This window comes from Erythrolamprus reginae, chromosome 2, assembly GCF_031021105.1.
Source record: "Erythrolamprus reginae isolate rEryReg1 chromosome 2, rEryReg1.hap1, whole genome shotgun sequence".
In the NCBI taxonomy this organism is placed as follows: Eukaryota; Metazoa; Chordata; class Lepidosauria; order Squamata; family Dipsadidae; genus Erythrolamprus; species Erythrolamprus reginae.
In genome coordinates, this window is record NC_091951.1 from 250,181,663 (window position 1) to 250,209,312 (window position 27,650).

At 39.1% G+C, this 27,650-nt stretch overlaps 1 protein-coding gene across 1 annotated transcript in view; it reads left to right on the forward strand.

Moving 5' to 3' along the window:
• Window positions 1-27,650, forward strand: part of LOC139159550 (atrial natriuretic peptide receptor 1-like) — a 120,635-nt gene that overhangs the window by 55,873 nt on the left and 37,112 nt on the right. Inside the window, exons 8-16 of the mRNA XM_070736861.1 lie at window positions 1,210-1,312; window positions 4,820-4,965; window positions 7,682-7,754; window positions 10,007-10,154; window positions 11,304-11,390; window positions 14,751-14,894; window positions 18,594-18,715; window positions 20,758-20,887; window positions 27,088-27,122. Of these exons, the coding sequence (XP_070592962.1) occupies window positions 1,210-1,312; window positions 4,820-4,965; window positions 7,682-7,754; window positions 10,007-10,154; window positions 11,304-11,390; window positions 14,751-14,894; window positions 18,594-18,715; window positions 20,758-20,887; window positions 27,088-27,122 (988 nt within the window). The remainder of the gene's footprint in view (window positions 1-1,209; window positions 1,313-4,819; window positions 4,966-7,681; window positions 7,755-10,006; window positions 10,155-11,303; window positions 11,391-14,750; window positions 14,895-18,593; window positions 18,716-20,757; window positions 20,888-27,087; window positions 27,123-27,650) is intronic.

The following is a 27,650-nucleotide window of genomic DNA, read 5'->3' on the forward strand; positions in this document are numbered from 1 at the left end:
TGCTTGTGCAGGTCTGGGTGACCAGCGGGCATGCAAGCACATCCCGGCAAGAGGACACATGAGCAGAAGCAAAAAATTACCATAATCTTGCATGCACGTCCTCTAGCAATGCACAGAAGCAAAATCTCACTGGGATGCGCCCACCCAACCGCCAGTCACCCGGAGCTTCACGCTCATTGGAACTGGTAGCAGCGGTAAGCAGGAACCCCCCTGGAGCTGTGGTGGCCATGGCCTGCATGTGACTCATCCAGCCCATGGGCTGCAGTTTAACACCCCTACCTTATACAATTTCAGACAAATGGTTGTCCAATTTTTTTTAAATTTCCAGTTTCAGATCATTCACAACTTCTGGAGGCAAGATGTTCCACTGATTAATTGTTCTAACCATCAGGAAATTTCTCCTTAATTCTAGGTTGCTTCTCTCCTTAATTAGTTTCCATCCATTGTTTCTTGTCCAATTCTGGGAGCTGAAGTCCACAAGTCATAAAAGGGCCATTGTTCCACAACCCTGATCTAGAGGAAGCACAGCATTCTAGATTACTGAATGGAAGGGTGGAAATGTCGGTCTTATACACCGAATACAGCCATTTTTGGCCTTCTGAAGCCTTGCCCTACATCCCACTTTTGCAAAAAATGGACCTGTTTTTTTTGCAAAAATTGGATGCACAGAGGATTGGGAGGACTGCATAGCACTCCTGGGGGCTGGGGAAAGGTAAAAACACTGTTTTTGCAGAAAAATGGGCGGAAAATGGGCCATTATTTTTGCAAAAATGGGGGTGATTTTGCCTTCCCCCAACCCCAAGGAGCATTCTGCACACTTCCCAAACCGTCTACACACCCCGTTGTGTTGTTTTGGGGGAATGGGGGTTGCAAAAAAGGGTAAAAAAAATAGGCCATTTTTCACAAAAACAGGGACATTTTGGCCTTCCCCCAGCCCTCAGGAGCACTCTGCAGGCTTCCTAAACCCTCTGTGTGCTCCATTTTTTGCAAAAACAGGTGAAAAGTGGGCCCATTTTTGCAAAAAAACAGGGTGGGCAAAGAGTTTGCAAGGCTTGCGGAGTGCTTCTAGGGGGTGGGAGAGAGCAAAAAACTTTTTTTTTCTTACTTACCTCTTTGAAATCTTGGTGCGTCTTATAGTCTGAAAAATATAATAGCTTGGTCTTTCCAATGCAAAAGACTGACTGTTTATATCTCTTCTTTGTTTTGTAGGTAGTCCTGGTACATGTGGGTGTGACGTCTCTCATTGCCCATGTCAGAGTGGGGAAAATGCAGGCTGCTTTAGAAGCTCAAACAATAGTGCTCCCTGCAGTAGGTATGTACCAAATTTAGCCAAAATTGCTACAGAGACCTAAGTATCTGTGGAATTGGGCTAAGGCAGACAAGTGTGGTAATATAAGTGTTTGCTTCTTATAAAAGGATGGAGCTTGCATCATGGCCTCATAACACACCTTTTATCCTTTTGATGATATTATGATACATTTGGACAGTTATATATGGAAACAAGCATGCTTATTGTTGCATACTCAGCAGTGAAGGGTGCAAAAAAATTTACTACTACACTGTGGACATGGCTTATTGTGTGGGTGTGACTTGATGGTCATATGACCAAGTATGAGTGCCTTGCTGCCCATGTGACCAGGTGGGAGTGGTTTCATAATCATGTGACCAGGAGTAGTTTAAAGGTCATGTGATCTAGTGGGAGTGGCTTACCGACCAAGGTAAGTTTTCAAATAGGTGCTTGGACTCTTTCAGTTGATTAAGTCACATTCTTTGAATAGCCGCAAAAAGGACAAATGATAGACAGCATTATTTGTTGAGGAGGACAGTAACGTTTTAAGGTTTCGTACTGAACCCACAAGGTTCAGTATGATAACAGATTAGGCAAGTAGCTCAATTTTCTTTAATTGCTATAAAAGTTCAGTTCTAGATAATTATTAAAATAATTAAAGCGTTTATGGGTAAAACATACTGTTTAATTATTTCCTATTTTAAAAGTAATTAAGGATCTTACTTAGGTAGTAGAGAAGGAAGGACAATAAAAAAACTATTAAGTATTCAATGAATAGTGCATAAACCTACTACTCCCACTGTGTCCCTCCCCCAATGAGGGCAGCAGCCCATCCCTGATCCTCAGTCATTCTGCGTTCCAGACATAACATTTATATTGCCAGAAAGTCTTGAATGTTCATTAGAGTGACAGGAGAGGTATATGATCCTTTGCGACTTCCAGACAGATAGACAAGGATACCTCTTTTAACTGAAGGGAAATACTTAGCTGAGAGACTGCAATTAAGGTATATAGCCTGCTGAATTTCCCTTTCTAAGGCCTTCCTTTCTAACCTTCATAATCCCACTGTTTACAAAAAAGGCATAGCAAGTCCAACAGTTTTCTTTTGTTTCTTTTTATGAAATGCAGGTGAAAACTAGAACAAGAACAAGATGGTAGTTGCTTGTTGCACTGTGGTAGTTCAGTTTTTCTCAATCGTCCCTGCCCAGATCCAGTATTGGGCAGCCACTTACCACACTATCTGGGCATTCCTCGGCAGCCGCGTGGATGTTCCCCTCCCCCATGTGAGATTTGGCTTCTGTGCATGTGCTATAGATTTTGCCTATTTTCACTGGGATTTTTGCTTCTGCACATGCGCAGGAGCAAAAAACGGTGAAAATAGCTGAAATCTCGCGAGCGATAGTGAGTTTTCAACTATTTTTACTGGGATTTTTATTTCCATGCATGCGCGGAAGCAAAAAAACAGCGATTTTCACCGAGAATCTATCCATCGTGCCATTCCCAGGCTGAAATCTATCAGTCATACCATCCCTGGGCTATTTCCACTGGCCGATGGCGTCCCCCTACGAGGGGGGAGGAGCCCATGACTGCCCAAATCCATTAGTTACAACTCCGCATAATAGCTACAAGGTTCCAAGCTGGGTGAAATTGATATGTAGTCTAATACCGTGATGACAAACCTATGGCATGCGTGCCAGAGGTGGCACACAGAGCCTTCTCTGCTGGCACATGTGCCATCGCCCAAGGTTAAATCTCTGTGGTTTTTCTTTCATGAGCTTCTATTTCCCTGCAAACAACAAAACAGATGCTCATGAAAGAAAAATATATTATCACTTGCTGCACTGCCTGTATTGGGATGCCCCGCCTCCCGCCAGCCAGGTGGTCTTCAGGTGTCTGCTGCGCATGGGCATGTTCACACATGCAGGTTAGGTTAGTTGGGGAAAAGATTAGAAGTAACTTGAGAAAATATTATTTTACTGAAAGAGTAGTAGATGCTTGGAACAAACTTCCAGCAGACGTAGTTGGAAAATCCACAGGAACTGAATTCAAACATGCCTGGGATAAACACATATCCATCCTAAGATAAAATAAAAGAAATAGTATAAGGGCAGACTAGATGGACTATGAGCCCTTTTTCTGCCGTGAGTCTTCTATATTTCTATGTTTCTATGCACTCATTTGCGTGCACACCCATCTTTCAGTTTGGCCATGCCCAGGCAAATTGGGCACTTGGTGCCTAAAAGGTTTGCCATCACAGGTCTAATATGTTTAGAAAGAAGAAGAGGTTTCAAACACTTAAAGACTTTTCTTGTACTGGACAATCTTAGCTAATTTATATGACAAATGTGGCAACCTTGTTTATTCCTTTCCCTAATAGTATCAAACTGACTATAGACCTCACAGTTTATGGATTGTAATTTTAATAGTATTGACCATGCGTAATTGATAGACTAGATTTTATCATGGGTTTTATCTGTTATTTATCATTTTATCCTATAAATTTTTGTTGTGTATTTACTAAGTGTTTTTATTTGTTTTGGTCTATGACTGTAATAATAAATTTGATTTGATTTAATACTGGACAATCATTTTTTTTAAAAAATGTAACAATTTGGAGCTGTGTTAGCAAACCTATGGCACGCGTGCCACAGTTGGCACGCGGAGTCATATCTGAGGGCACCTGAGGCTTTGCCCTATGTCAGTTCTAGAGCATATGTACACACTGGCCAGCTGATTTTCAGCCTTCCGGAGAGTAGGGGAAGCCGTTTTCGCCCTCCCCAGGCTTTCAGGAGGGTTTCCTGAAGCTTGGGGAAGGTGAAAAATGGCCCAACAGGCCTACCGGAAGTTCATTTCCGAACTTCCAGTAGGCCCAATGGACCTGTTTTTCTTCATCCACAGAGTCTGAAAGCTTAATTTTTATTTTATTTTTATTTATTTATTTGTCCAACACACAATACATATTGAAGAGAATAGACATGTATATATATAAAGAAAAGGATAGAAGAAAAAATATAAAATAGAGAAGATATATGAAAGGAAGAAAAGATATATGAGATAAAGGAGAGATAATTGGACAGGGGACGAAAGGCACACTGGTGCACTTATGTACGCTTTTGTGAGACCTGCACGCATGTGGGGGGGCATTGCATTAGGGGTGTGGGCATGCATGTGCTTGCTATCGCACACACCAGTGCCGTTTTGGCACCCAAGCAAAAAAAGGTTTGCCATCACTTGATTTAGAATATGGACAATAATCTGAAAATGCACTGTTCAAATCTTACTTCACCTGCACATTTCACAGAATAACTTGAGTTTTTTGTTTTTTGTTTGTCTTTTGAGTCTCACTTACATTTAGCTGGCCAGTTTTCAAGTTCGCACTAACACCTGCTGACCCAATCTTGTTCTACATTTGATTGGCATTGGATGTTTTTTGTTACACCTGTCTTTTAAATTACATAATTACCATTAAGGCTTATTGTGCTTCTGTTTCTTCCATTATTGATGTTGATCATTCTTTCTCTTTGTGCTCAGTTTGTGGCGATGACATTTGCGAAGATGATGAGGGCTGTTCCATATGCCCAGCTGATTGTGGGGAATGTCCCTTGACAATTGAAATCAAGATAGCCATTGCTCTACCAATATGTTTAGTCTGCACTGGTTCCATTTTGACAATCTTGGTACGTATCAAGTAAGATGTTATCACTCATGTTCTTCATTCACCTGGTCTCCTTCCCAGTTTCCTCATTCTTTTCGAGTTCCAAGATTTTAACCTTCTTTAATATTATAAACTAGGATAATAATAATTAATAATAATTTATTGGATTTGTATGCCGCCCCTCTCCGTAGACTCAGGGCGGCTAACAACAATAATAAAAACAACATGTACAATCCAATAATAAAAAACAACTAAAACCCCTTTTATAAAAACAAACATACACACAAACATATAATGCATAACTTGTAGTGGCCTAGGGGGAAGGGCTATCTCAACTCCCCCATGCCTGGCGGTATAAATGAGTCTTGAGTAGTTTACGAAAGACAGGGAGGGTGGGGGCTGTTCTAATCTCCGGGGGGAGTTGTTTCCAGAGGGCAGGGGCCGCCACAGAAAAGGCTCTTCTCCTGGGGCCCACCAAATGACATTGTTTAGTCGACGGGACCTGGAGAAGGCCAACTCTGTGGGATCTTATCGGTCGCTGGGATTCGTGTGGTAGCAGGTGGTTCCGGAGGTAATCTGGTCCAATGCCATGTAGGGCTTTAAAGGTAATGACCAACACTTTGAATTGTGACCGGAAACTGATCGGCAGCCAATGCAAGCCACGGAGTGTTGAAGAAACGTGGGCGAATCTTGGAAGCCCCATGATGGCTCTCGCGGCTGTGTTCTGCATGATCTGAAGTTTCCAAACACTTTTCAGAGGATGTTTTGTTCTATTTCTTTGCTGGCCTCAGGGGTACCTGGGTGAAATGCAACTGTGACAGCCTTATACTGAGAGATATATTTTTGGAACCAATTGTTTCAGAGACCCTCCCTAGAGAACCTAACAGATGGGTACATTCCTTTGCCATTTTGTTCACTATAAATTGTCTTTATGCTGTGGATGGATAGACAGAGACTCAGCACAATAAATGATTACATGTGCATTACATTATGGGGTTCAAAAAAAGAGTCTGAAATCTCTGGCTTTTCAAAGAAACATTGCAGGATGGAAAGGAATTAAAGTTGAATTCATACAACCATTTAAAACCAATATGATGAATATGTTAAAAGACACCTCAGGTTTTTTGCTCTGGAATGATGATCAGCCTTGTCAAATTGGGTCAGGATTATAATTGCAACCAGAGTAAATGTACCCCGTGTTTTTAGATAATGAGATAGAGTTTCAGCTCTTCACCACTCCAGGTAGTTTCTTCTCTCAATTCCTCTTTCATTATCTCTAGCTCTTTCCTATAGATGTTGCATATCTTTGTAGTGTGTTGTTTATTCTCTCTTTCTCCACTCCACTGAAATTCTGACAAAATGTGATGCTGATGGCAAAAACAACTTCTCTCCCTCTCCCTCTCCCTCTCTCTCTCTCTTTCTCTCTCTCTCTACTCCACCCACCTCCCTCTGTGTGTGTCAGTATGTCTCTCTCTCTGTGTGTGTGTGTCTAAGCAAAAGGAGATGTGTGTTTGTGTGTGTAACATATTTTTGCTGATAACGAAGGGAGACTAGTATAGATCTATTTCAAGCTATTTAGCTCTAATCAGCTAGCCATACCCTTACCGGGATTTGAACCTGGATAGTCCGTCTGTAAGGCAGCAGCTTTAACCTCTAGGCCACAGGTTCTCCTCCTGTCTAATCTTCTACAAGGGAAGAGTTATATGGGTTCTTTTTCCTGTCGAATCACCCTGGTATACCCAAATATGGGAGGGATCATATTGCTTCCCTTTGGCCTCTTGGCCCCTCTAGGGACCATCCAAGGCAGTGAATGGTAGTGTAAAAGATGCATTATGTATTATAGCAGTCCTGTTATTTCCTGTGTTAAAACTGTCTCCATGGATAACGGATGAAGAAGTCTTGCTTTTTAAAACTTCCATTCATAATCGTATCTATCTAGATAAGTCCCTACAGTTTTCTTGGTAAGTTTTTTTCAAAGTGGTTTACCATAACCTCTTTCCTGAGGATGACAGAAACAAACCCAGTGATGGCGAACCTATGGTGCCAAAGGTGGCATGCAGAGCCATATCTGCTGGCACAGGAGCCATTACCCTAGCTCAGCTCCAGTGTGCATGTGTGTGCTGGCCAGCTGATTTTTGGCTCACACAGAGGCTCTGGGAGGGCACTTTTGGCTTCCAGAGAACCTCCAGGGGGTGGGGGAGGGTGTTTTTACCCTCCTTCAGCTCCAGAGAAACCTTTGGAGCCTATGGAGGGCGAAACACGAGCCTACTGGGCCCACCAGAAGTTGGGAAACAGGCCATTTCTAGCTTCCAGAGGACCTCTGGGGTGTGTGAAAAGCTGTTTTTGCCCTTCGCAGGCATTGAATTATTCGAATGTGCCCACGCTATTTTGGCACCCAAGGAAAAAAGGGTTCACCATCACTGAACTAAGTAATATGGTAAACTTTTGTAATATGTTTAAAATATGGTGATTCAGATTAATAATTGCTAATTCTATACAATAGGATTTTTTTTTTTGCTTCCTGCCCTAACTGTAATTTTTCAAAGAGTTATGATATTAGGCATGAGCTTTGGTTTAAAAAAGTGGCAGTGTGGAAGTGTTTGTACAAATACCATTTCTTAAATTGTTCACAATTGCTTACATTTGACAACATAGGAGATATCCTCTCCCTTGCTGCAATATTGTTGGACTCTAAGGACCAATTCCCAGGAATAAATTTGTTCTGCTCTTTCCTTTAGTGGTTTCAGTACCAAAAACAAAAAATGTTTTGGGATGAAAGCTGGATTATAGATTACAGCTGTATCAAGCAAGGTATGTAAGTGTTCTGCTTCATAAATTTAAAAAAAAACCTCACAAATTGAGAACAGACCAGTTTGGTAATTATCCAAGGAAACATTTTACTAAAGTCCCTGTTATTTATCCTAAAGAGAAGTGAAAAAGTGTTTTATCGGTCTATTGCAAATCCTTCAACCATTATTTCAAAATGTTGGGAACTTGAATGCTCCTGGGTTTGCATGTGAGCATTTTTAAGAGCAGAGAACCCAGCCAGAGCAATAATTAATGAAGCAGGTTTCATAACTATAACAAGAAAGAGAATGTTTTATCAAAAATACATTATAGAGATAGGAAGTGTTTAGCACTAGCTAACTACTCAGATGGAATGAAGTGACCTGAAATTTGTAATTTCTTAGAAAAAGTGGAAGGAGAGTTATAGACAAGAGGAAACGTAGAATAATCTACCTATACCCTTATGCCCCATTGGAGTTATTAGATTATTATTATTAAGAAAAACTAAATGCACAGGTATAATATAGGTCAGTGATGGCGAACCTTTTTTTCCTCGGGTGCCAAAAGAGTGTGCATGCACGCTATTGTGTGTGTGAGAGTACCCACACCCATAATTCAATGCCCGGGGAGGGCAAAAACAGCTTTCCCCACCCCACTGTTGTCTTCTCAGAAACCTACAATATCTAGCATCTAAGAGCAGATTATCCTCTCTAATGTCTTCCTCATCCTCTCCCCCATTGTTATATCAGCGCCCTCTGCTGGTTCCTCAGATTCATCCAGGTCACTCTCTTCCTCACTCTCACTCTCTACATCAGCTGGCAACCCCACTGCCCCAGGGTATCCAGAGGGGCCTGGCTCATCCTCCTCAGAATCTGACATTACCAGGGGTGGACAAGGAATGTTCACAGTAAATAGCTAACACAATTCTAGGCTGCATTAACAGAGGGATAGAATCAAGAACACGTGAAGTGCTAATATCATTTCATAATGCCTTGGCAAGACCCCACTTGGAATAAATACTGCATCCAGTTTTGATTGCCAAGATGTTGTTGAGACTCTAGAAAGAGTGCAGAGAAGAGCAACAAAGATTTATTTATTTATTTATTAGATTTGTATGCCGCCCCTCTCTGTATACTCGGGGCAGCTAACAACAGTCAAAAGACAAAAAAGACAATATGAACAAATCTAATATTAAAAGTAATGTAAAAAACCCCAATTTAAGAAACCAATCATACATACAGACATACCATGCATAAATTTTATAAGCCATGGGGAAGGGAATATCTCAATTCCCCCATGCCTGACGACAGAGGTGGGTTTTAAGGAGCTTACGAAAGGCAAGGAGGGTGGGGGCAACTCTGATATCTGGGGGGAGTTGGTTCCAGAGGGTCAGGGCTGCCACAGAGAAGGCTCTTCCCCTGGGTCCCGCCAAATGACATTGTTTAGTCGACGGGACCCGGAGAAGGCCAACTCTGTGGGACCTAACTGATCGCTGGGATTCTTGCGGCAGAAGATGGTTCCGGAGGTATTCTGGTCCGATGAGATGTCTGCTCAAATTGGGCATGTCTAGTTTAATGAAAAGATGGGCTAGGGGTGACATGAAAGCAGTGTTCCAATATTTCAGGGTTTGCCACAAAGCAGTGGGAGTCAAGATTCTGAACAGTCAATGTTAGATTTATATATTCAACAGTCAATGTCATATTTCAGCTATTGCAAGAAATAGTTTGTCACATCTTTTGAACTAACATATTTATTATAGCAAGCTGTTGTGCCCACTTTATCAGAGTCTCTTGTGCATTTGATGGCTTGGGAGAGTCACCTCTTTCTGCAAAGTTGTGCAGAGTTTCTTAAGTGAAGACAGTTTTCCCCGTTGACTTTGCTTGCTGAAAGCTGGCTGGGAAAGTTGCAAACAATGATCTTATGATCCCAGGACAGCAACATAAACACAAGGTGAGACAAAAGTTCGGCTCCCACGATTGTAGGGCTGCCATAATGGTCCTTAAGTGTGAGGACCAGTTTTAAGTCACCTGCCCTTGTAACTTCAAATGGTCACTAAATGAATGGCTGTCAGTCAACGACAACCTGTAGACTACCAATACAACAAACTAGTGTACATGCAGGGATATGAATAGCCCATTATAGTAATTCAAGCTAGGTTTAAAAATAATTGCTAACTCTTGGTTATGCAGTAAATTTCATCCATGGGGCTATTCTACATTACATCTCTTCATGTCAATGGATCTCTCAACTATTGAATTTCTCCTCCCATCCCCCAGACCGTTTTTCAAGAACTGCCACGGGAAGTGCCTTGAGTATCCCACCTGCACCCAGCATCTCCAACACCAGCTGTCTCACAGGGTTGAGCTCCTCTACAGCACCGGCCAACACTTCCAAAGTAAATTACTTCTCGCCCTCTGGAATCTAGTAAGAATTTTTCGATCTTTCATGGGATACTTTCATGGGTCAAAATGCTGTGTTCCCTCAAAGAAGATCCTTTTAGTTTGTTTACACCTAGAAAGCATCTTTGTCAGTTCTTTTTTGTGGGTGCTACTCCAAACACATGTGTATGCAAATACCCATGCACAATAAGCATAATAAGATCATTTGTTGTCTATTGCCCTCAGTAATGGGCTGCTGCCCCGGGTCGTAGGTTTATGCACTATTTATTGAATATTTAATAGTTTTTTTATTGTCCTTCCTTCTCTGGTACCTTAGTATGATCCTTAATTACTTCTAAAATAGGAAATAATTAAATAGTATGCTTTTACCCATAAACACTTTAATCATTTTAATCATTATCTAGAACTGAATTTTTATAGCAATTAAAGAAAATTGAGCTACCTGTCTAATCTGTTATCATACTGAACCTTATGGGTTCAGTACAAAACCTTAAAAGGTTACTGTGTTCCTCAACGTTTGTCCTTTTTGTGGCTATTCAAATAATGTGACTTAATCAACTGAAAAAGAGTCCAAGTACCGATGTGAAAACTTATCTTAGTCAGTAAGCCACTCCCACAGAGTCACATGACCTTTAATCCACCCCCTGGTCACATGATTGTGAAGCCACTCCCACCTGATCACATGGCCCTCAAGCCACGTCTACCCGGTCACATGACTATCAAGCAACATCCACAAAATAAGCCACGCCCCAGTGTGACAGTAAAAATTTTGGCAACCCATCACTTGGTTGCCCTCCTTCCTCCATTTCTTTGTACCAAAATTGATGAGCAATGCTTTTGAACACTGGTTATATTTCCTCAGCCATGGGGATTTAGATTTTGAGGACGGAAGACTGCAAAAAGAGGAGGAGAGAAAATATTGTATAAATCTAGCCTAACCTTATATTCATCTATAATATCCCACAAGTCATAGTTGAGATATGAAGAGATGTAATGTAGAATAGCCCCATGGATGAAGCTTACTGCATAACCAAGAGTTAGCAATTATTTTTAAACCTAGCTTGTTTCATAGGATGAAGGGGGAAAAAACCAAAATGATTTCAATGTGATACCTTTACGTACATGGATTTTATGGTTGTTGGCAGTTAATACAAACATCTCTGTATTTTTTCAGTGATGGCAGAACAGTTGCCATCAAAAAAATAATGAAAAAGACATTTACCCTTACCAAGACCATACGTAAAGAAGTCAAACAAGTAAGGTAAGCTATACACAATATTCTCTATATACAGTATATCTAGATGCATGTCTACTAATGAATGTAATGAGCATCCCACATGACTTTACAGTAAGTTTCCTCTTGCTTGAAATGGGCTGTATATTTCATTTATTAAACTACAGATTATAAGTGGAATTTTTCTACATCAATTGGAATTCAACAAGGACATAGAGAAATCTCCCTCTTGTCTAAAACAAATTCTCACTTAACTCCAATTCAGTGGTACCTCATCTTACGAACGCCTCTTCTAACGAACTTTTCAAGATACGAACCCGGTGTTTAAGATTTTTTTTGCCTCTTTTTCCGAACTATTTTCACCTTACGAACCCAAGCCGCTGCTGCTGGGATGAAGGGGTTTCTTTTTTTCCCCTTTTTTAAAGAAAGAAAAGGGAGGGGCAGCTTGGAAGGGGAAAGACTTTGCATTAACAAAAGTAGGAGAACAGCGTGCTTGCAGGCACTGAAAGGGTGTCTTTTGAAGAAAGAAAAGGGAGGGGCGGCTTGGAGGGGGAAAGACTTTGCAGAGAACAGCGTGCTTGCAGAGGCACTGAAAGAGTGACTTTTGAAGAAAGAAAAGGGAGGGCCGCCCCCCTTGCCTTTGTTCCTTCCCACTCACCCTTTAGCCTAGCCTTGCTTCTTCCACGCGCCCCCTTTAGCTGCTCCTCCCTGCCCTCTGTTCGCCTCCCTTCTAAAGTTTGGGATTTTCCTGAAGGATTTGCACTCATTATTTGCTTTTACATTGATTCCTATGGGAAACATTGTTTCGTCTTACGAAATTTTCACCTTATGAACCTCCTCCTGGAACCAATTAAGTTCGTATCATGAGGTACCACTGTACAGTATTAGCATTGTAAACTGGGTCCTGTAAAGTTTTGCACTTAAACAAGAGGACCAGATATGTCCTTTATTAAACATGAAGTAGATTATGGGATTGATATATACAGTATGTATGTATGCAGGGGTGAGCTGCTGCCCGGACTGGGGGCCGGGGGGAATGCAGTGAGTTAGCAAAAATGGAACTCCACCCCAGAGCACCCAATTTGCACTGAAAGATGTTGAAAGAAAATGCAGGGTGTCCTGCACAAGCCATGCCCACAGTGTGGTAGTAAAAAATTTGGTAGCCCTTCACTGTATGTATGTATATACAGTGATCCCTCGTTTTTTGCGGGGGATGCGTTCCAAGACCCCCTGTGAAAAATGAATTTCTGTGTAGCAGAGGAATACTGTTTTTGTATGTATTTAACGAGTATTTGGACTTTTAAATTTGGACTCCATGTTTTGTTAACAACCCACTGCTGCTGGTCTCTCTCAGCGGTCAGCTTCTCTCAGCTACCGCGCGGACTGCAGGAGGCTGCTGCTGCAGTCTCCCTCTCCCCCACACACACACAAACCGTCCCTGCCCCAGCGTTCTTTTCCCTTTGCAAAAACCCGTGAAATAGCAAATCCGCAAAAAATGAACCGCAAACTAGCAAGGGATTACTGTATATACTGTATATCACAAGAATTCTTGGAAGAATGAATGGTAAAGGTGATGGGGTTGGCGGAGATGATAAAATTGACTTTTTTTTAACTCAGCAGAAGATTTTGTCTAGTTTTATTTTCATTTGGAGACCATTTCTGGATTTTGCACTTGAAACTGAAAAAAATGAAACTAATTTTAGGTTTTCACTGGAATGACTTTGGTTTTTTATAGAAATGGCTTGAAAAATTTAGAAATATAAAGCAAAAGGCTGAAGTTATAATTGTTTTTGCATTCTACTATAGTGAAGAAAGTGATTAGCCCCTTTTTATTTATTTCTGCACTTCTTTAACCTTCTCAATTTTTGTTTCTATTTGTATTTTATCTTATAATATCTTTATTTCTGTAAGCTTCCTGGAGTGAACTGGGCAGCCATATACATTTTCTTAAATAAATAAATGTTAATAAATAAACAAAAACATTCACAAGGACTAAATATTTACTTGGGCAATAAAGAATTCCATATAAGGAATGAAGACAGTGAAATATTTTATTTTATTTATTTGTTTTGTCAAGTACATATTGGTTGTATACAAAGATATAACACTATTTATATACATGATGCTAGTAAAAGAGAAACAGGACAGGGGACGGAGGGCACTCTGGTGCACTTATGCACGCCAAATAAGATTGGCTTTTCTTATCCTAAACTCACTGGACCTCACTTCTCATTGGATTCCATTATTCTGTGGCTTACATGATCTGATGACTCTTCCAATCAAATAGATTTTATGAACTTTCCCCATCTAAGCACAAGATGTACTGGGTATTATTCCCATGTGTGCTTCCAAAATGATTAGAAAAATGTCCCACAAGCACAACATCTGTGTTATTCATTAAAGTAGCAGATTCCCTGTGAAATCTGGGGAGTAAAAAGAGATTGAACCCCCTTTAAGAGACAGATGTTTTTAACTTAATGTTAACTTTTCTGGCAGTGCCACCTTTTCTTCCAGATTTCTTTGGAAGCCTTAAAAAAGAAAAGTTGCTTATGTATTGCAGACAGGTGCTGAGTTTTCGTGAGGCACTTCTAAAGCATTTTCAAAACAGGAGCAGACATAGTGAGAACGACACTATCAAACCCTCTGTTCCACCTGGAGAGAAAGGTTTTGTTCCTCCAGCCATCTCTGAGTAGGCTTGGTGGGCTTTACTTTCCGTTGTGCAAAGTGTCTGCCAAATAAGGTTGTGCAATGTTTTGGGTTCAATTCCAAACAGATGCTTCAAGGAGTTGTAAGTGTACCTCTTGTCTGTAACCCTATGAAGCAGTTATGCCTTTTTCAGATATGTAGCACACCCTGTGCTTTCTGTGAATAGAAAGCGTACATAATTTCTGGCAGAACTGAATGCACTGATGCTCTGAATCTTCTGCTAATAGCAGGTTTTCCCAGAACTGAACTCTGGATTGGGCCTTGACCATGTTTTAATCTACCAATCTATATTGCTGGTTTTGAGCTTCAACTTTTGAATACCCCACTGTCTGGAAGCAGCATAACAACATTCAGAATACTCAATCTTCAAAGCTCCAATAAAAGCTGGGAAAGGCTATATTAGATTTACTTAGTTTCAGCAACTTGGACGAGTTAGTCAACCCAAATAATCTACAATTCCCCACTTCAGTAATCAATGTTCAAGTGAATTCTGAGATTTGATTCCAACTCCCAAAGTCCACGGAGAGAGGCGGCACACAAGTCCAATCAATCAATCAATCAATCAATATTTTTATTGTAGTGGAAATGTATTTCTCAGGAGCAACATAACACAATTTGGATATTCTCTAATTGATCATTCTGATAAATATGCTGAGTTTTGGGTTTTTCCTCCCTCTGCAGACAACTAGATCATCCAAACATTTGCAAATTTATTGGAGGCTGCATTGCGGTACCAAATGTTGCCATAATAACAGAATATTGTCCTAAAGGAAGTTTGAATGATGTGCTGCTTAATGAAAATATTCCTTTAAACTGGGGCTTCAGGTGAGAGAACCAACATAGCACATAGAAAACTGTATTTTTATTAGACTGAAACTTCATTAGATAAATAAAATAACAACATAGTGCAAACTTAGCATTACCTTTAGGAATAAATAATAGATTGAACATAAATAGGTAATCAAATACTGTTGAGATCTTGGTGATGGTAAGATTGGAACTGGGCTTTAGAATATTATATTCTGTGTATTATTTATTACTGCTAACTACATTACTTAGAAACCTAAAATCAGGAATATTACATATTATGTACACTGAGAGCATATGCACCAAGACAAATTCCTTGTATGTACAATCACACTTGGCCAATAAAGAATTCTATTCTATTCTATATTGGTTTGTCTGTTATGTAAGAACACATTGTTAATTTGCACATCAATCATACATCAATCATACCTAAACCAGAAACGTACTCTCATCTTACCCATAAGGAAAGTCTGGAGTGTGACTGACAAAAATCAAGTTTTTCATACCGATAGGATTGAGTTTGTACACATAGTAGCATGTCCAAGCAGCATGGGTGGGTGAGAGAAAAATGAATTTATATCTTCCAATTGTATTGAAAAAATATTAGGACTTAAACATGTAATGAAAATTAATTCTACTGATTCCTAGACAGAATTTACTATACATGATAATAGATTATGGATGAAAAGTTTCCTCAATTTTTAAAAATTTGCATATATCTATTAAGTTACCCTCTAGACCAGTGATAGCGAACCTATGGCACGGGTGCCACAGGTGGCACACAGAGCTATATCTGCTGGCACACGAGCTGTTGCCCTAGCTCAGCTCCAATATGCATGTGTGTGCCAGCCAGCTGATTTTTGGCTGTCACAGAGGCACAGAGGGGGAAAAAACTATCTCTGATTATTTCTAATTCCATCATCCACACCCAAGAAGAATATTAGGCTATGTCACTTATTATCTTCAGCTCTCAAGGACAAATTTTCTAATATTTTATTATCATGAACGTGAAATGCAGTCCAGTTCAAAAGGAATTGTTTTGTAGGAAACATTTCTGTCATACCCTCAAATAGCTGTTTTGTTGAGTCATATTGCATTGTTTGGGTGCAGCTGCCTAAATTTGAGGATATGGAAATGATGAGAAACATCAATCTATATAAAATGGTTACGAATTTAGGTTATGACTTATAGATTCTGAATAAAATACATCTTTTAAAAATGCATTGATATATCCTAATTAATAGGTATTTCAATATTATTTTGAAGTGCTTACATCATGACATGCTATTGTCAAAACTGGTTATTGCTTAAATTAGAAAAACACTAATACCTAAGATTCTAAGTAGCCAATTCAGAAGATAAGTATCTCATTATTAGCTCCCAGTCATGTCTAGTACAATCTTATTTAATCACGTTTCCACAAGCTTTGGACTGCAAATTACTTCCACACGGAAATCAGGTTAGAGAAGACTGCTCTTATAAAAATAACTTCTTGTTCTGACCTCATACCCAGTTTTCTTTGACTGTTTCTTTAGAGCTATATTATCTAGAAACCCAAGACCTTTTTTTCACCTTAGCCATTCTAAAAATAAGGTTGCGCAATGGCTAAGATTTTACTCAAAATCCAAGCTTTCTATCCTAGATATTCATAAAACATTTTTACCTCTTTATATATCTTTGATTTTGTAGGGCTATCAAATCTGGGCTGTAAAAAGATACAGAAAACTATCTTTGCTGACAGATATCAGACTTCATACCTAACTTGTATTATGCTAATATAAATAATGCCATATATTCTGGCATTTCCCAGAAATATTATATAGCACTGAACACTGTGATTTCATATTAGTCATTTTATTCATTAGATTCCAACCCATAGTCCGCTATCTATGGGAATGTTCAGTTTAGTGTAGTGGGTAAGGCACCAGACTAAAAAGTGGGGGACCACACGTTCAAATCTTGCCTTAGCCATGAAACCTAGTTGAGTGACTTGTAGCCCAACTCTCCTCACAAGGTTATTGTGGTGAAAAAAGTAAGAGGAGGAATGTTTGTTGGACATATTCACTGCCTTGAATTATTTGTAAAAAATAATAAAGATGGAATACAAACAAACAAATGTTGGACAAAACTCAGTGGGCAGAAGGTTACCGTTAAGCAAATGTCTATAGAATTACAATACATGCACATTCCTGTATCTCATTCCTTTTGATGCAACTACAGTATCAATTTTTTTTAGTTACCTTAATAAAATATGGAGATAATTATTCCCCACTCAAAAAGTACTTAACTTTTTATATACAGAATGATTACATTTAGCTAACGTTACTGTTATGCCGGGCTTCACATTACGAGCCCCAATTAAGTCCAAAGTGTAAATTCAAACACACACTGTTGTAAAGTAAACAAAGAGTCCATTTATCAACAGAAAAATATTGTACACATGCATTTTAAATCAGCCAAAGTGCTCTCCCACAAACCATGAGCCTGGAATGCTGTGAAAAACAAAAACAAAAGCAAAGCAGATAAGAGGCAGTTGTGAAGATGTCACAGCCACCCCCTTCAAGAGTCCTCATGCTGTACTTAACTGTGAATTGTTCAAAAAAGTCCTTGTAAACCCTGAAGCAGTTCAAAAGCAAACAGCATTTCTCTCTCACCAAACAGATAATTTCCCACGCACGCTCTTATATTTAAGAAAATATAGTAGTAATCTGCAAGTTTATCTCTATGTAGATTAATACTTACCTCAGTCTGGAATAAAATATACAGTCCAAGAAAAGGGAGGATTCAAACTTAGCATAAATGGTTTTGGATATGGAGACATATTTTCTTCCTGTCATACTTTCCCCCTCATTATAGTGTTCTTCATGTTACTTTGGAATAATTAGGTGTGACATATGAGTTGTGGTGGCACAGTGGTTAGAATGTAGTATTGCAAGCTAAATCTGCTCACAGCCAAACATTATATCCTGATGGGCTCAAGGTTGACTCAACCTTCCATCCTTTTGGAGCTCAGTAAAACCCAGTAAAATTGGGAGCAATAATTTAATAGGTAGAGTGGTACCTCTACCTAAGAATGACTCTACTTACAAACCTTTCTAGATAAGAACTGGGTGTTCAAGGTTTTTTTGCCTCTTCTCAAGAACCATTTTCCACTTACAAACCTGAGCCTCCAAAACTGTAACCGGAAAAGGCGGGGAGAAGCCTCTGTGGGGCCTCTCTAGGAATCTCCTAGAGATCTCCTGTGCTTTCCCCAACTGCACGCATTATTTGCTTTTACATTGATTCCTATGCGAAAATTGTTTCTTCTTACAAACTTTTCTACTTAAGAACTTGGTCACGGAACAAATTAAGTTCGTAAGTAGAGGTACCACTGTACATTGGCTGTGTAAATTGCTTAAAGAGTGCTATAAAGCACTAGAAAGTGGTGGCATCTACATTGAAATGCTATTGCTATTGCTATCATTAGAAGGAGAAGGTTCAGTGAGTGAGTGTGTGTTTAAGAAATGAATAATATGAATGAATATTTCCTTTATGAGTCTTTATTGTTAGTGTAGGAGAGGATATTATAGGGTATAAGTCAAATATCATTTTGAACACTTTCCTGTTTCTTCTATTGAGTTATTTTAAATCCTATCATCTACTTCTTCTCTACCTCCTCTCCTTCTGCTTCTCATTTAATGTATATTAATGCTAACCATTGCTCCATCCTCTCTTTAGATTTTCTTTTGCCACTGATATTGCCCAGGGAATGGCATATCTTCACCATCATCGCATTTATCATGGACAGCTGAAATCAAGGAACTGTGTTATCGACGATCGCTGGGTCTGTAAGATTTCAGGTAAGAAGAGAAGAAGATGAAAGATACTACAGGGCAAATAATTTTACATCAAATGACATATTAATTGTGGATTAATATTGTTTGAAAAAAGGATTTTTAAGTAATTTTACTAAAATTACAATTGCTGTGACAAAAACTAATACAAACTAAAAAAATACAATGAAAAATGTAGGTGCAGGAAAGAAAAAAATTGAAAGAAAAATAGAAAAGAAAGTAAGAATATAGTAAAGTAAGCAAAAATATTTTAAAACCAACTGTTGCAACAGGTATAAAACCATTTTAGTAATTTATCATCTTCTCTCCAAATGCAACAAATGAGCTCTTTGAAGAGCAACTCTCTGGAGCAAGAGTCTCCAACCTTGGCAACTTTAAGACTTGTGGACTTCAACTCCCAGAGTTCCTAAGCAAGCTGCCAAGGTTGGAGACCCTTGCTCAGGAGTGCTTGTGGGTGTTCGCAAGTCCTCTCCTTGTTCAGAGAGGAATTACAAAGAGCTGATTCTACCCCCTGGCTCTTCACAGTGCTGCGGTTGTTGGGAATCAACTTCAACTCGCCTTCCATTTTTTCCCTGGAACTCCAAGAAAGGTTTTTAAATGGTGGGGAACGCAGTTCCAGTGGTGGCAATGTAGTGCGTAACCTAGCTCCAGTGATGATGCTGGGCTTGCGAGCGCATGCACGTGCAACCGGTGCTTCCCTGAACTCTGCCTGGCTGCCCCGACGTGAATGCAGTCTTTCCCCCGCCGCTAGCACTCTTTCTCCCTCTGCGAGCACTGCCTTCACCCGGGATAGCCAGGCAAAGTTCAGGGGAGGGCAAGTCAGGCAACAGGGGGGGTAACTTACCTGATTTCTGCTGTTTTCAGTTTTTGTTGCTTCTGCGGAAAATCTGGTAAGGGACAGGCGGAAATCATGTGAGATTCGGCTTCTGCGCATGCACAGAAGCCGAATCCCGGGTCCTGCACTGGGACAGGTGGCACTGGGAAAGGTAGCCTGCCACTGCCCCTATGACAATCATTAAGTGTTGTACCTCATGATTCTTGACAAATGTATATTTTCTTTTATGTACACTGAGAGCATATGCACCAAAGACAAATTCCTTGTTTGTCCAATCACACTTGGCCAATAAAGAATTCTATTCTAAATATTGATCCTGGATGTAAAACAACATGAATCATCTCTTGTCTGAAGGATATTTTCTCCGTATCCAAAGTTACCTGAAAAATTTGCAGAGAAATTCATTTGTATTCTAAAATTGGAAATGCCCTTGTACAGTGATCCCTTGTTTTTCGTGGGGGATGCGTTCCAAGACTACCAACGAAAAATGAATTTTTGCGAAGTAGAGGAAAGATATTTTTTTTATGTATTTAATGAGTATTTGGACTTTTAAAACCCTCCCTGTATTGTTAACAACCCACCGCTGCTGAAGGCTGAGAGGGACCAGCTTATTTCAGCGGTCAGCAGTGGTGATAGTGGCTTTCCTGTAGTGCGGCGGCGGATGAACTTCAGAGAGTTGAGAAACATCCACGAATGGGAGGGCAAGACAAGCCGAGCCTCCCTGTGACGCACGGGCTGAAGGAAACTGCCACTGCAGTTTCACACACACACAATCACACACAAACCGTCCCTGCCCCGGCATTCTAAGGCACCAGGCCTCTGCTGGGAATGGGGATGGAGGGGGGGCACAGCAATCGCCAGGCCCTCAGCTACCGTGCGGGTTGAAGGAAGCCACCGCTGCAGTTTCACACACACACACACACACACACACACAAAACCGTCCCTGGGGATGGAGGGGGGGGACACAGCAATTGCCGTGAATATTTTGGATATTCATCTTTGACAGTTTCCCTGGATTTTCCTTCATTATCCGCGATACAGCGGCCATGAGCCCCCTTTGAAAAAAACTGTGAAGTAGCAAATCCACGAAAGATGAACTGCGAAGTAGCGAGGGATTACTGTACTAATTTGCATGTTTACATTGTTCTAGATTAAAATAGATTGCAAAACTTGAAAGGAAAGATAATCTGTTTGTTCCTTTTCTTTGTGGCAGACTATGGTTTAGAATCCTACAGAAAAGAGGATTCAGGGATGAATTCCATTATTGCCCATCAAGTATATTTGGCTCCAGAAGCTCACTCCATGCCAAACTTCGAACCAACCCCTGCTGCAGATGTATATAGGTGAGTAGAATAAATTCACTTATTGTTACCTTCCTGTATCTATAAATATGGATTGCTTTATTCTTTTTATTGAATGAACATTTTACATTTCTGTGGTGACTACTTATTTTGTAGATAGGTAAGAAGTTCAAAATACTATCTTTAGGATGGTTTTTTTCCAGTGTATAATATACATTGTATAATATAAATTAGTTTCCTAAAACTAAAGCCCACTTCAGTTGCAATCAATGCATGAAATATGCAAAGGAAATGTGCTCATTTTGTTGCTGTGCTTCTATTTGTATTGCCTTCCCCAAATATAGGATGACTTCCGCAGAGGAGTGCAGAGCTCTGGAAGTCAGATTGCCAATATTTTTAGAACGTTTTAGTGTGGAAGAATAGTAGCAAAATTATCTTTACCATTTCATTTGCTGACCAATCAATAAGCCATTCTCAAACATTCCGAGCTCCATCTAAGCTCTTAGTCACCTCGTGCATTTGCTAAATGTTTGGAGATATGGTGCATTTCTTAAGACCCCATATTCCGCAAATCAGACTCCACTGTATCTAAGCCTTGCCTGATCCTATTTCATCACCAGGAAGATGAATCAGCAGGGCAGCCGTGGAGGTATTTTTGCCAGAGGGAATAATCCTGATTTTCATGAAGGAAATCATTGTGAAATTATTCCCTCTACGGAGCACAAAGTAGGTCAGTTGAATGCATCCCTTCTCTGTATCCACAAATCCTTTAAACATCAACTGCTTAGCCAGGTAGGTTGTACGCAAATGTTTAGGCACCCTTGGTCAAACTACGTTTCAATGAATCCCTAAAAGAAGCTGATACAGCGTCTACTTGCTACAAGGCAAATCTGTTAGAAAATGTGGAAGTATATGTACCATTTACGTGTTTTTATCTGATTCAGTGAATATGGGGGGGGGGAATTGTTTAAAGTAAGCGTACATTCAGATTCTGGAATAGAGGGAATAAAGTGCTTATTGTAGTAGGCTACAATTGTAATACCATAGACCAGTCATGGATAACCTTTTCTGGACAGAGTGCCCAAAACGCGTGTACCAAAATGCATGTGTGCACCAGAACCCCCAAAATGCAATGCATGCACAGCCCCGTGCATGCATCCTGACCTTTACGCATGTATATGCAGCTCTCTGCATGTAGCCCACTCCCATATGTGCACTGAAGAGCCACACTTACCTTTTCCTATCGGATTGGTCCCAGAGGCCGGGAGGGGCAGATGTGGTGGTGGTGGTGGGCGCGTGCACCCCCATGCAAGATTTTGCTTCTGTGCATGAGTGGAAGCAAAGAAGTAGGTAAAAAACGCCAATATCTTGTGCAAGGATGCTCACAAGTGCGATGTTTGGGCAAATGTGACTGCAAAAAATATGACTTCAGCAACAGAGTAATCAATGCCTGGAATCTGCGGAGTAATCAATGCCGAGTCTGCGGAGAGGGGCGGCACACAAATAAATGAATGAATGAATGAATGAATGAATGAATGAATGAATAAATAAACAAACAAACAAACAAACAAACAAACAAACACATACATACATACACTACCTGATTCTGTGGTTTCACTGTGCCTACAGTCCCTGTCCTATTGTCTTCTTTTGTTACTTTTCATCATTACTTATCTAATGTTTTATTTGTACAAACGACCACTCTATAATTGTTTGACTAAATAATAAAATAAAATGATAAAATAAAATAAAATAAAATAAAATAAAATAAAATAAAATAAAATAAAATAAAATAAAATAAAATAAAATAAAATAAAATAAAATAAAATAAAATAAAATAAAATAAAATAAAATAAAATAAAATAAAATAAAATAAAATAAAATAAAATAAAATAAAATAAAATAAAATAAAATAAAATAAAATAAAATAAAATAAAATAAAATAAAATAAAATAAAATAAAATAAAATAAAATAAAATAAAATAAAATAAAATAAAATAAAATAAAATAAAATAAAATAAAATAAAATAAAATAAAATAAAATAAAATAAAATAAAATAAAATAAAATAAAATAAAATAAAATAAAATAAAATAAAATAAAATAAAATAAAATAAAATAAAATAAAATAAAATAAAATAAAATAAAATAAAATAAAATAAAATAAAATAAAATAAAATAAAATAAAATAAAATAAAATAAAATAAAATAAAATAAAAAAATAAAAAAATAAAAAAATAAAAAAGTAATATAAAATATAAATAATTTTTTTGCCAATTTCTTTGCTTGTGCACATGCGCAGAAACAAAATCTCATACAGGGGTATGTGGGGCTGTGCATGCACGCGACATGAACGTGTAGCTGCACATGCATCACTGTTTCCGCTACCAGAACGGTAAATAGCTCCCCTGGCACTCAGGCTCCACACATGTGCCCCCCCCACCCGCATGCACAGCACAGACCTGAATACTAGCTGGTCAGTGGGAGGTGTGTGTGTGTGTGTAGGAGCTGAACTGGGGTAACAGCTTGTGTGCCATCAGAGAGGGTGTTGCGAGCTACCTCTGGCATATGTGCCATAGGTTTGCCATTGTGGCCATTTTTATTTATTTATTTATTTATTTATTTTAATAATAATAATTATAATAATTTATTAGATTTGTATGCTGCCCCTCTCCGAGGACTCGGTGTGGCTCACAACAGGACAATACGCAATATACAAATCCAATGGTTAAAAAACAGTTTAAAACCCTTATAAAATAATCATACAACTCAAACAAATCATACATAAATTATAATAGCTAAGTATATTAATTTCCCAATGCCTGGTGACATAGGTGAGTTTTCAAGAGTTTACAAAAGGCAAGAAGGGTGTGGGTAGTCCTGATCTCTGGGGGAGATGGTTCCAGAGGGCCGGGGATGCAATAAATAGCTAAAAAACATGATTATTAAATAAATCATTAAAAGCTATAAAATAAGCTAAAGTAAAAAGTAGATGAAGGAATGTTAACAGTAATCATAATCATAATGGAGCATCTTGGGGATGTTTGGAAGCTCAGAAGACATGAAACCAACTTCATTTCAATGGCAAGAAAATTCCATAATGTGGGTGCCACTGCAGAGATACCGTAGCCTACCATGAAGTGCTCACTCTGTAGCTCCCCAGATAATGCAACCTGAACATACCCTCTCTGTTTCATCTAGTGGGATGAGCAGGTGAAACTGGGGTGAATCAGTCCCTCAAATTACCTGGTCCCATGCTATGAAGAACTTTAGAGGTCAACACCAGCACATTGAAATTGAACATGAAAATAAACTGATGAACAGTGCAGCCTGTGACTTGTGAACTTCAAACTCCCAGAATTGGAGTTCAACTCTAGTTGAAGTCCACAAGTCTTAAAGATGCAAGGTTGGAGACCTCTGCAGTAGCCCATCCAGGCAGTGATCAGGACCTGAGTGACTGTGAATAGGTCTACTTGATCTAGGAATGGGTACACAATATGAAATTGCAACAAAGGTCCTTCTAGTCACAACTGCCATCTCATCAAGAAGGAGTCATGAGTCCAGGAGGACCCTTCACCTTGTACACAGGGTCTGTTTGGGGCAATGCAACCCCATTTAAATAATAAATAATAAATAATAAATAATAAATAATAAATAATAAATAAATAAATAAATAAATAATAAATAATAAATAATAAATAATAAATAATAAATAATAAATAATAAATAATAAATAATAAATAATAAATAATAAATAATAAATAATAAATAATAAATAATAAATAATAAATAATAAATAATAAATAATAAATAATAAATAATAAATAATAAATAATAAATAATAAATAATAAATAATAAATAATAAATAATAAATAATAAATAATAAATAATAAATAATAAATAATAAATAATAAATAATAAACAATAAACAATAAACAATAAACAATAAACAATAAACAATAAACAATAAACAATAAACAATAAACAATAAACAATAAACAACAAACAACAAACAATAAACAACAAACAACAAACAACAAACAACAAACAACAAACAACAAACAACAAACAACAAATAACAAATAATAAAAATTTAGTAGCAAAGATAGTATAATCCTATGATTAGAGGGCCTCAAAACCCAAAATTCAGTATTGCTTGTTGAAGCCTGTTGTTTGCCACCCATATCTTCACAACGTTCAGATATAGGAAAATACGTCCACAGCATTGCTTAATTCTCCAGAGGCAGAGATGTAAAATTGGGTGTTATCAGCATATTGACCTCATCCCCTGATGATGGATAAGCTTATACAGTGATCTCATGTAGGTGTTAAATGGAAAGGAGAGAATACCAATCCCTGCAGCACCCCACAGAGTAGGGATGGGTGTGGAATCTCTTCTCCGCAGTCACCACCAATTGGAATCAACCTCGAAGAAAAGAGGAAAGCTGGCACAACACAGTGTTCCCCAACTCCAATCCAGTCAATTTAGGAAGATACATGGTTGGTTATATCAAAAGTCACAGAGAGGTTCAATATCTGAGGGGTTGCCACAAAGAAGAGGGAGTCAAACTATTCTCCAAACTATTATCCAAAGCACTTGAAGGTAGGACAAGAAGCAATGGGTGGAATCTAATCAAGGAGAGAAGCAACTTAGAACTATGGAGAAATTTCCTGACAGTTGGAACAATTAATCCATGGAACAGCTTGCCTCCAGAAGTTGTGAATGCTCCAACACTGGAAGTTTTTAAGAAGATGTTGGATAACCATTTGTCTGAAGTGGTGTAGGGTTTCCTTCCTAAGAAGGGGGTTGGACTAGAAGACCACCAAGGTCTCTTCTAACTCTTTTTTTCTATTCTATTCTAAAGCAAGGATAGATACACAGCCACCCACCAACACCAGATTTCATTCAAAAGTCGGCAACTGTCATTTCCATTACATATCCAAGTCTGATCCTTATCTGACAAGAATACAGTTTGTATGAGTCTCTGGCATGTTTTAAATACACATTTAGACAGCTGGATGTGATTTTTAATTTACTGAAGCCTACAATGTTCAGTCCTTCTTTTAGTAGTGCACAAAAGTTAAATACATTTAAGTATATCTATAAAGGAAAATTATGAAGAGAACTTGAATTGTCCTGCTGGCTATCCGGAGATGCAACATACTCATGGTCTATTTCTAATCAATTCTTTGTAATTCTGCATATGTTCTTATGTTAGAAAAATACCAGTGTATTAGTTTCATGCCATTAAAAATTGCAATATGTTTATAATTACTAAGGGTAATGAATAGGCTGAAATGATTATGTGAGGGAAGATGACTAAATATTTAAAGGAGACTGTTCTGTCTGGGTCCCCCCAGACGCCAACACCAACTAAAAAGATTATCCAGACACACTGGTAAAAAGCAAAGGCAGTTTATATATTTGAAAGCAAACACAGGTAACAAAAACTGTTCTTACAGACAGGAACGTTATGAAGCTTCACAGAGGTTTCACGACGGCCAGGCAATAAAACAGGATTCTTGCTGGCAAAAACAACACTGGAGGTAATAAAACCCACGCCTCCCCCAAGTCTTCAGTCTTCGAAGCCACAAGCCAGGATCAGAGACGCCAAGAATCGAAGCAAGGTCACAGGACTCCCAATAGATAACTCTCCACAATACAGTAAGGGCGGGCCTGCCTTTTCAACCCTGCTGAGGAGAACCACACCCAAACCCAGCTGTTACCAATTCAGGGATGGAAATACCTTGCTAATTGGCCCCTTCTTTGGGCTGCCCGTCTCTGCCTCATATCTATGATAGCCTGGGCGTCTTCATCTAATGAATCCAGGCTACTCGCTGGGGAGAGCCCCCCCCCGGGGTCTCAGGCTGTTCTCCCTCCTCCTCTTCCTCTTCTGCCTGGTCCTCCGCCTCCTGTTCATCGTCCTCCCCCTCTGAGCATGGATCCGGCAGAGTTCCAGCCATTCCCTGAGGAGCCTCAGGCTGAATCACAACAGAGACAAAGCAGCAATCCACTGTGATGCAAAGGCTTCATTAATGAGATCTAGAGCAGAGACAAGGCTACTGCATTCAGCTCATTTTATTTATAAGGCAACATTTCTCTTTGAAAACAAGGCAACTCAAATTTTATTGTTTTCAGAGGACTGGGTGATTAGTCTGTGCTAATTAGAGTCTGTTTGATGTGTTTCAATTTTTTAAATAACTTTTGCTTATCTTATAATGTTTTGGCTTCAATCCTACAGCTATGCTATCATTCTTTTAGAAATAGCAACAAGAAGTGATCCATCACTGGTAAGAAATGACATAAAGTATGGTTCTTCGTTAAAATTAATCTTGTTGGTATTGGTGTCCTTGAAGTTACTGCTGATCTTTGGGGTAAAGGTGTATATCCACTGGATTTCTGATACCAGCTTTCTTTATTTTATTTATTTTAATTTTATTTATTGTTAGAGTTGAAAGGGACCATGCAGGTCATCAGGTCCAACCCCCTGCCTGAGCAGGAAATCCTACAGCACCCCAGCCAAGTGGCAGTCCAATCTCCTCTTGAAAGTGTCCAGAGTTGGGGAGTTCACAACCTCCGCAGGCAGGTTGTTCCACTGGTTGATCGCTCTGACCATCAGGAAGTTCTTCCTTACTTCTAGGTTGAATCTCTCCTTGGTCAGCTTCCAGCCATTGTTTCTCGTCCGGCCCTCTGTTGCTCTGGAGAATAGAGTGGCCCCCTCCTCTCTGTGGCAACCCCTCAAACACCTACATACTGCTATAATGTCCTTTCTGGCCCTCCTTTTCTCTAGGCTATCCATGCCCA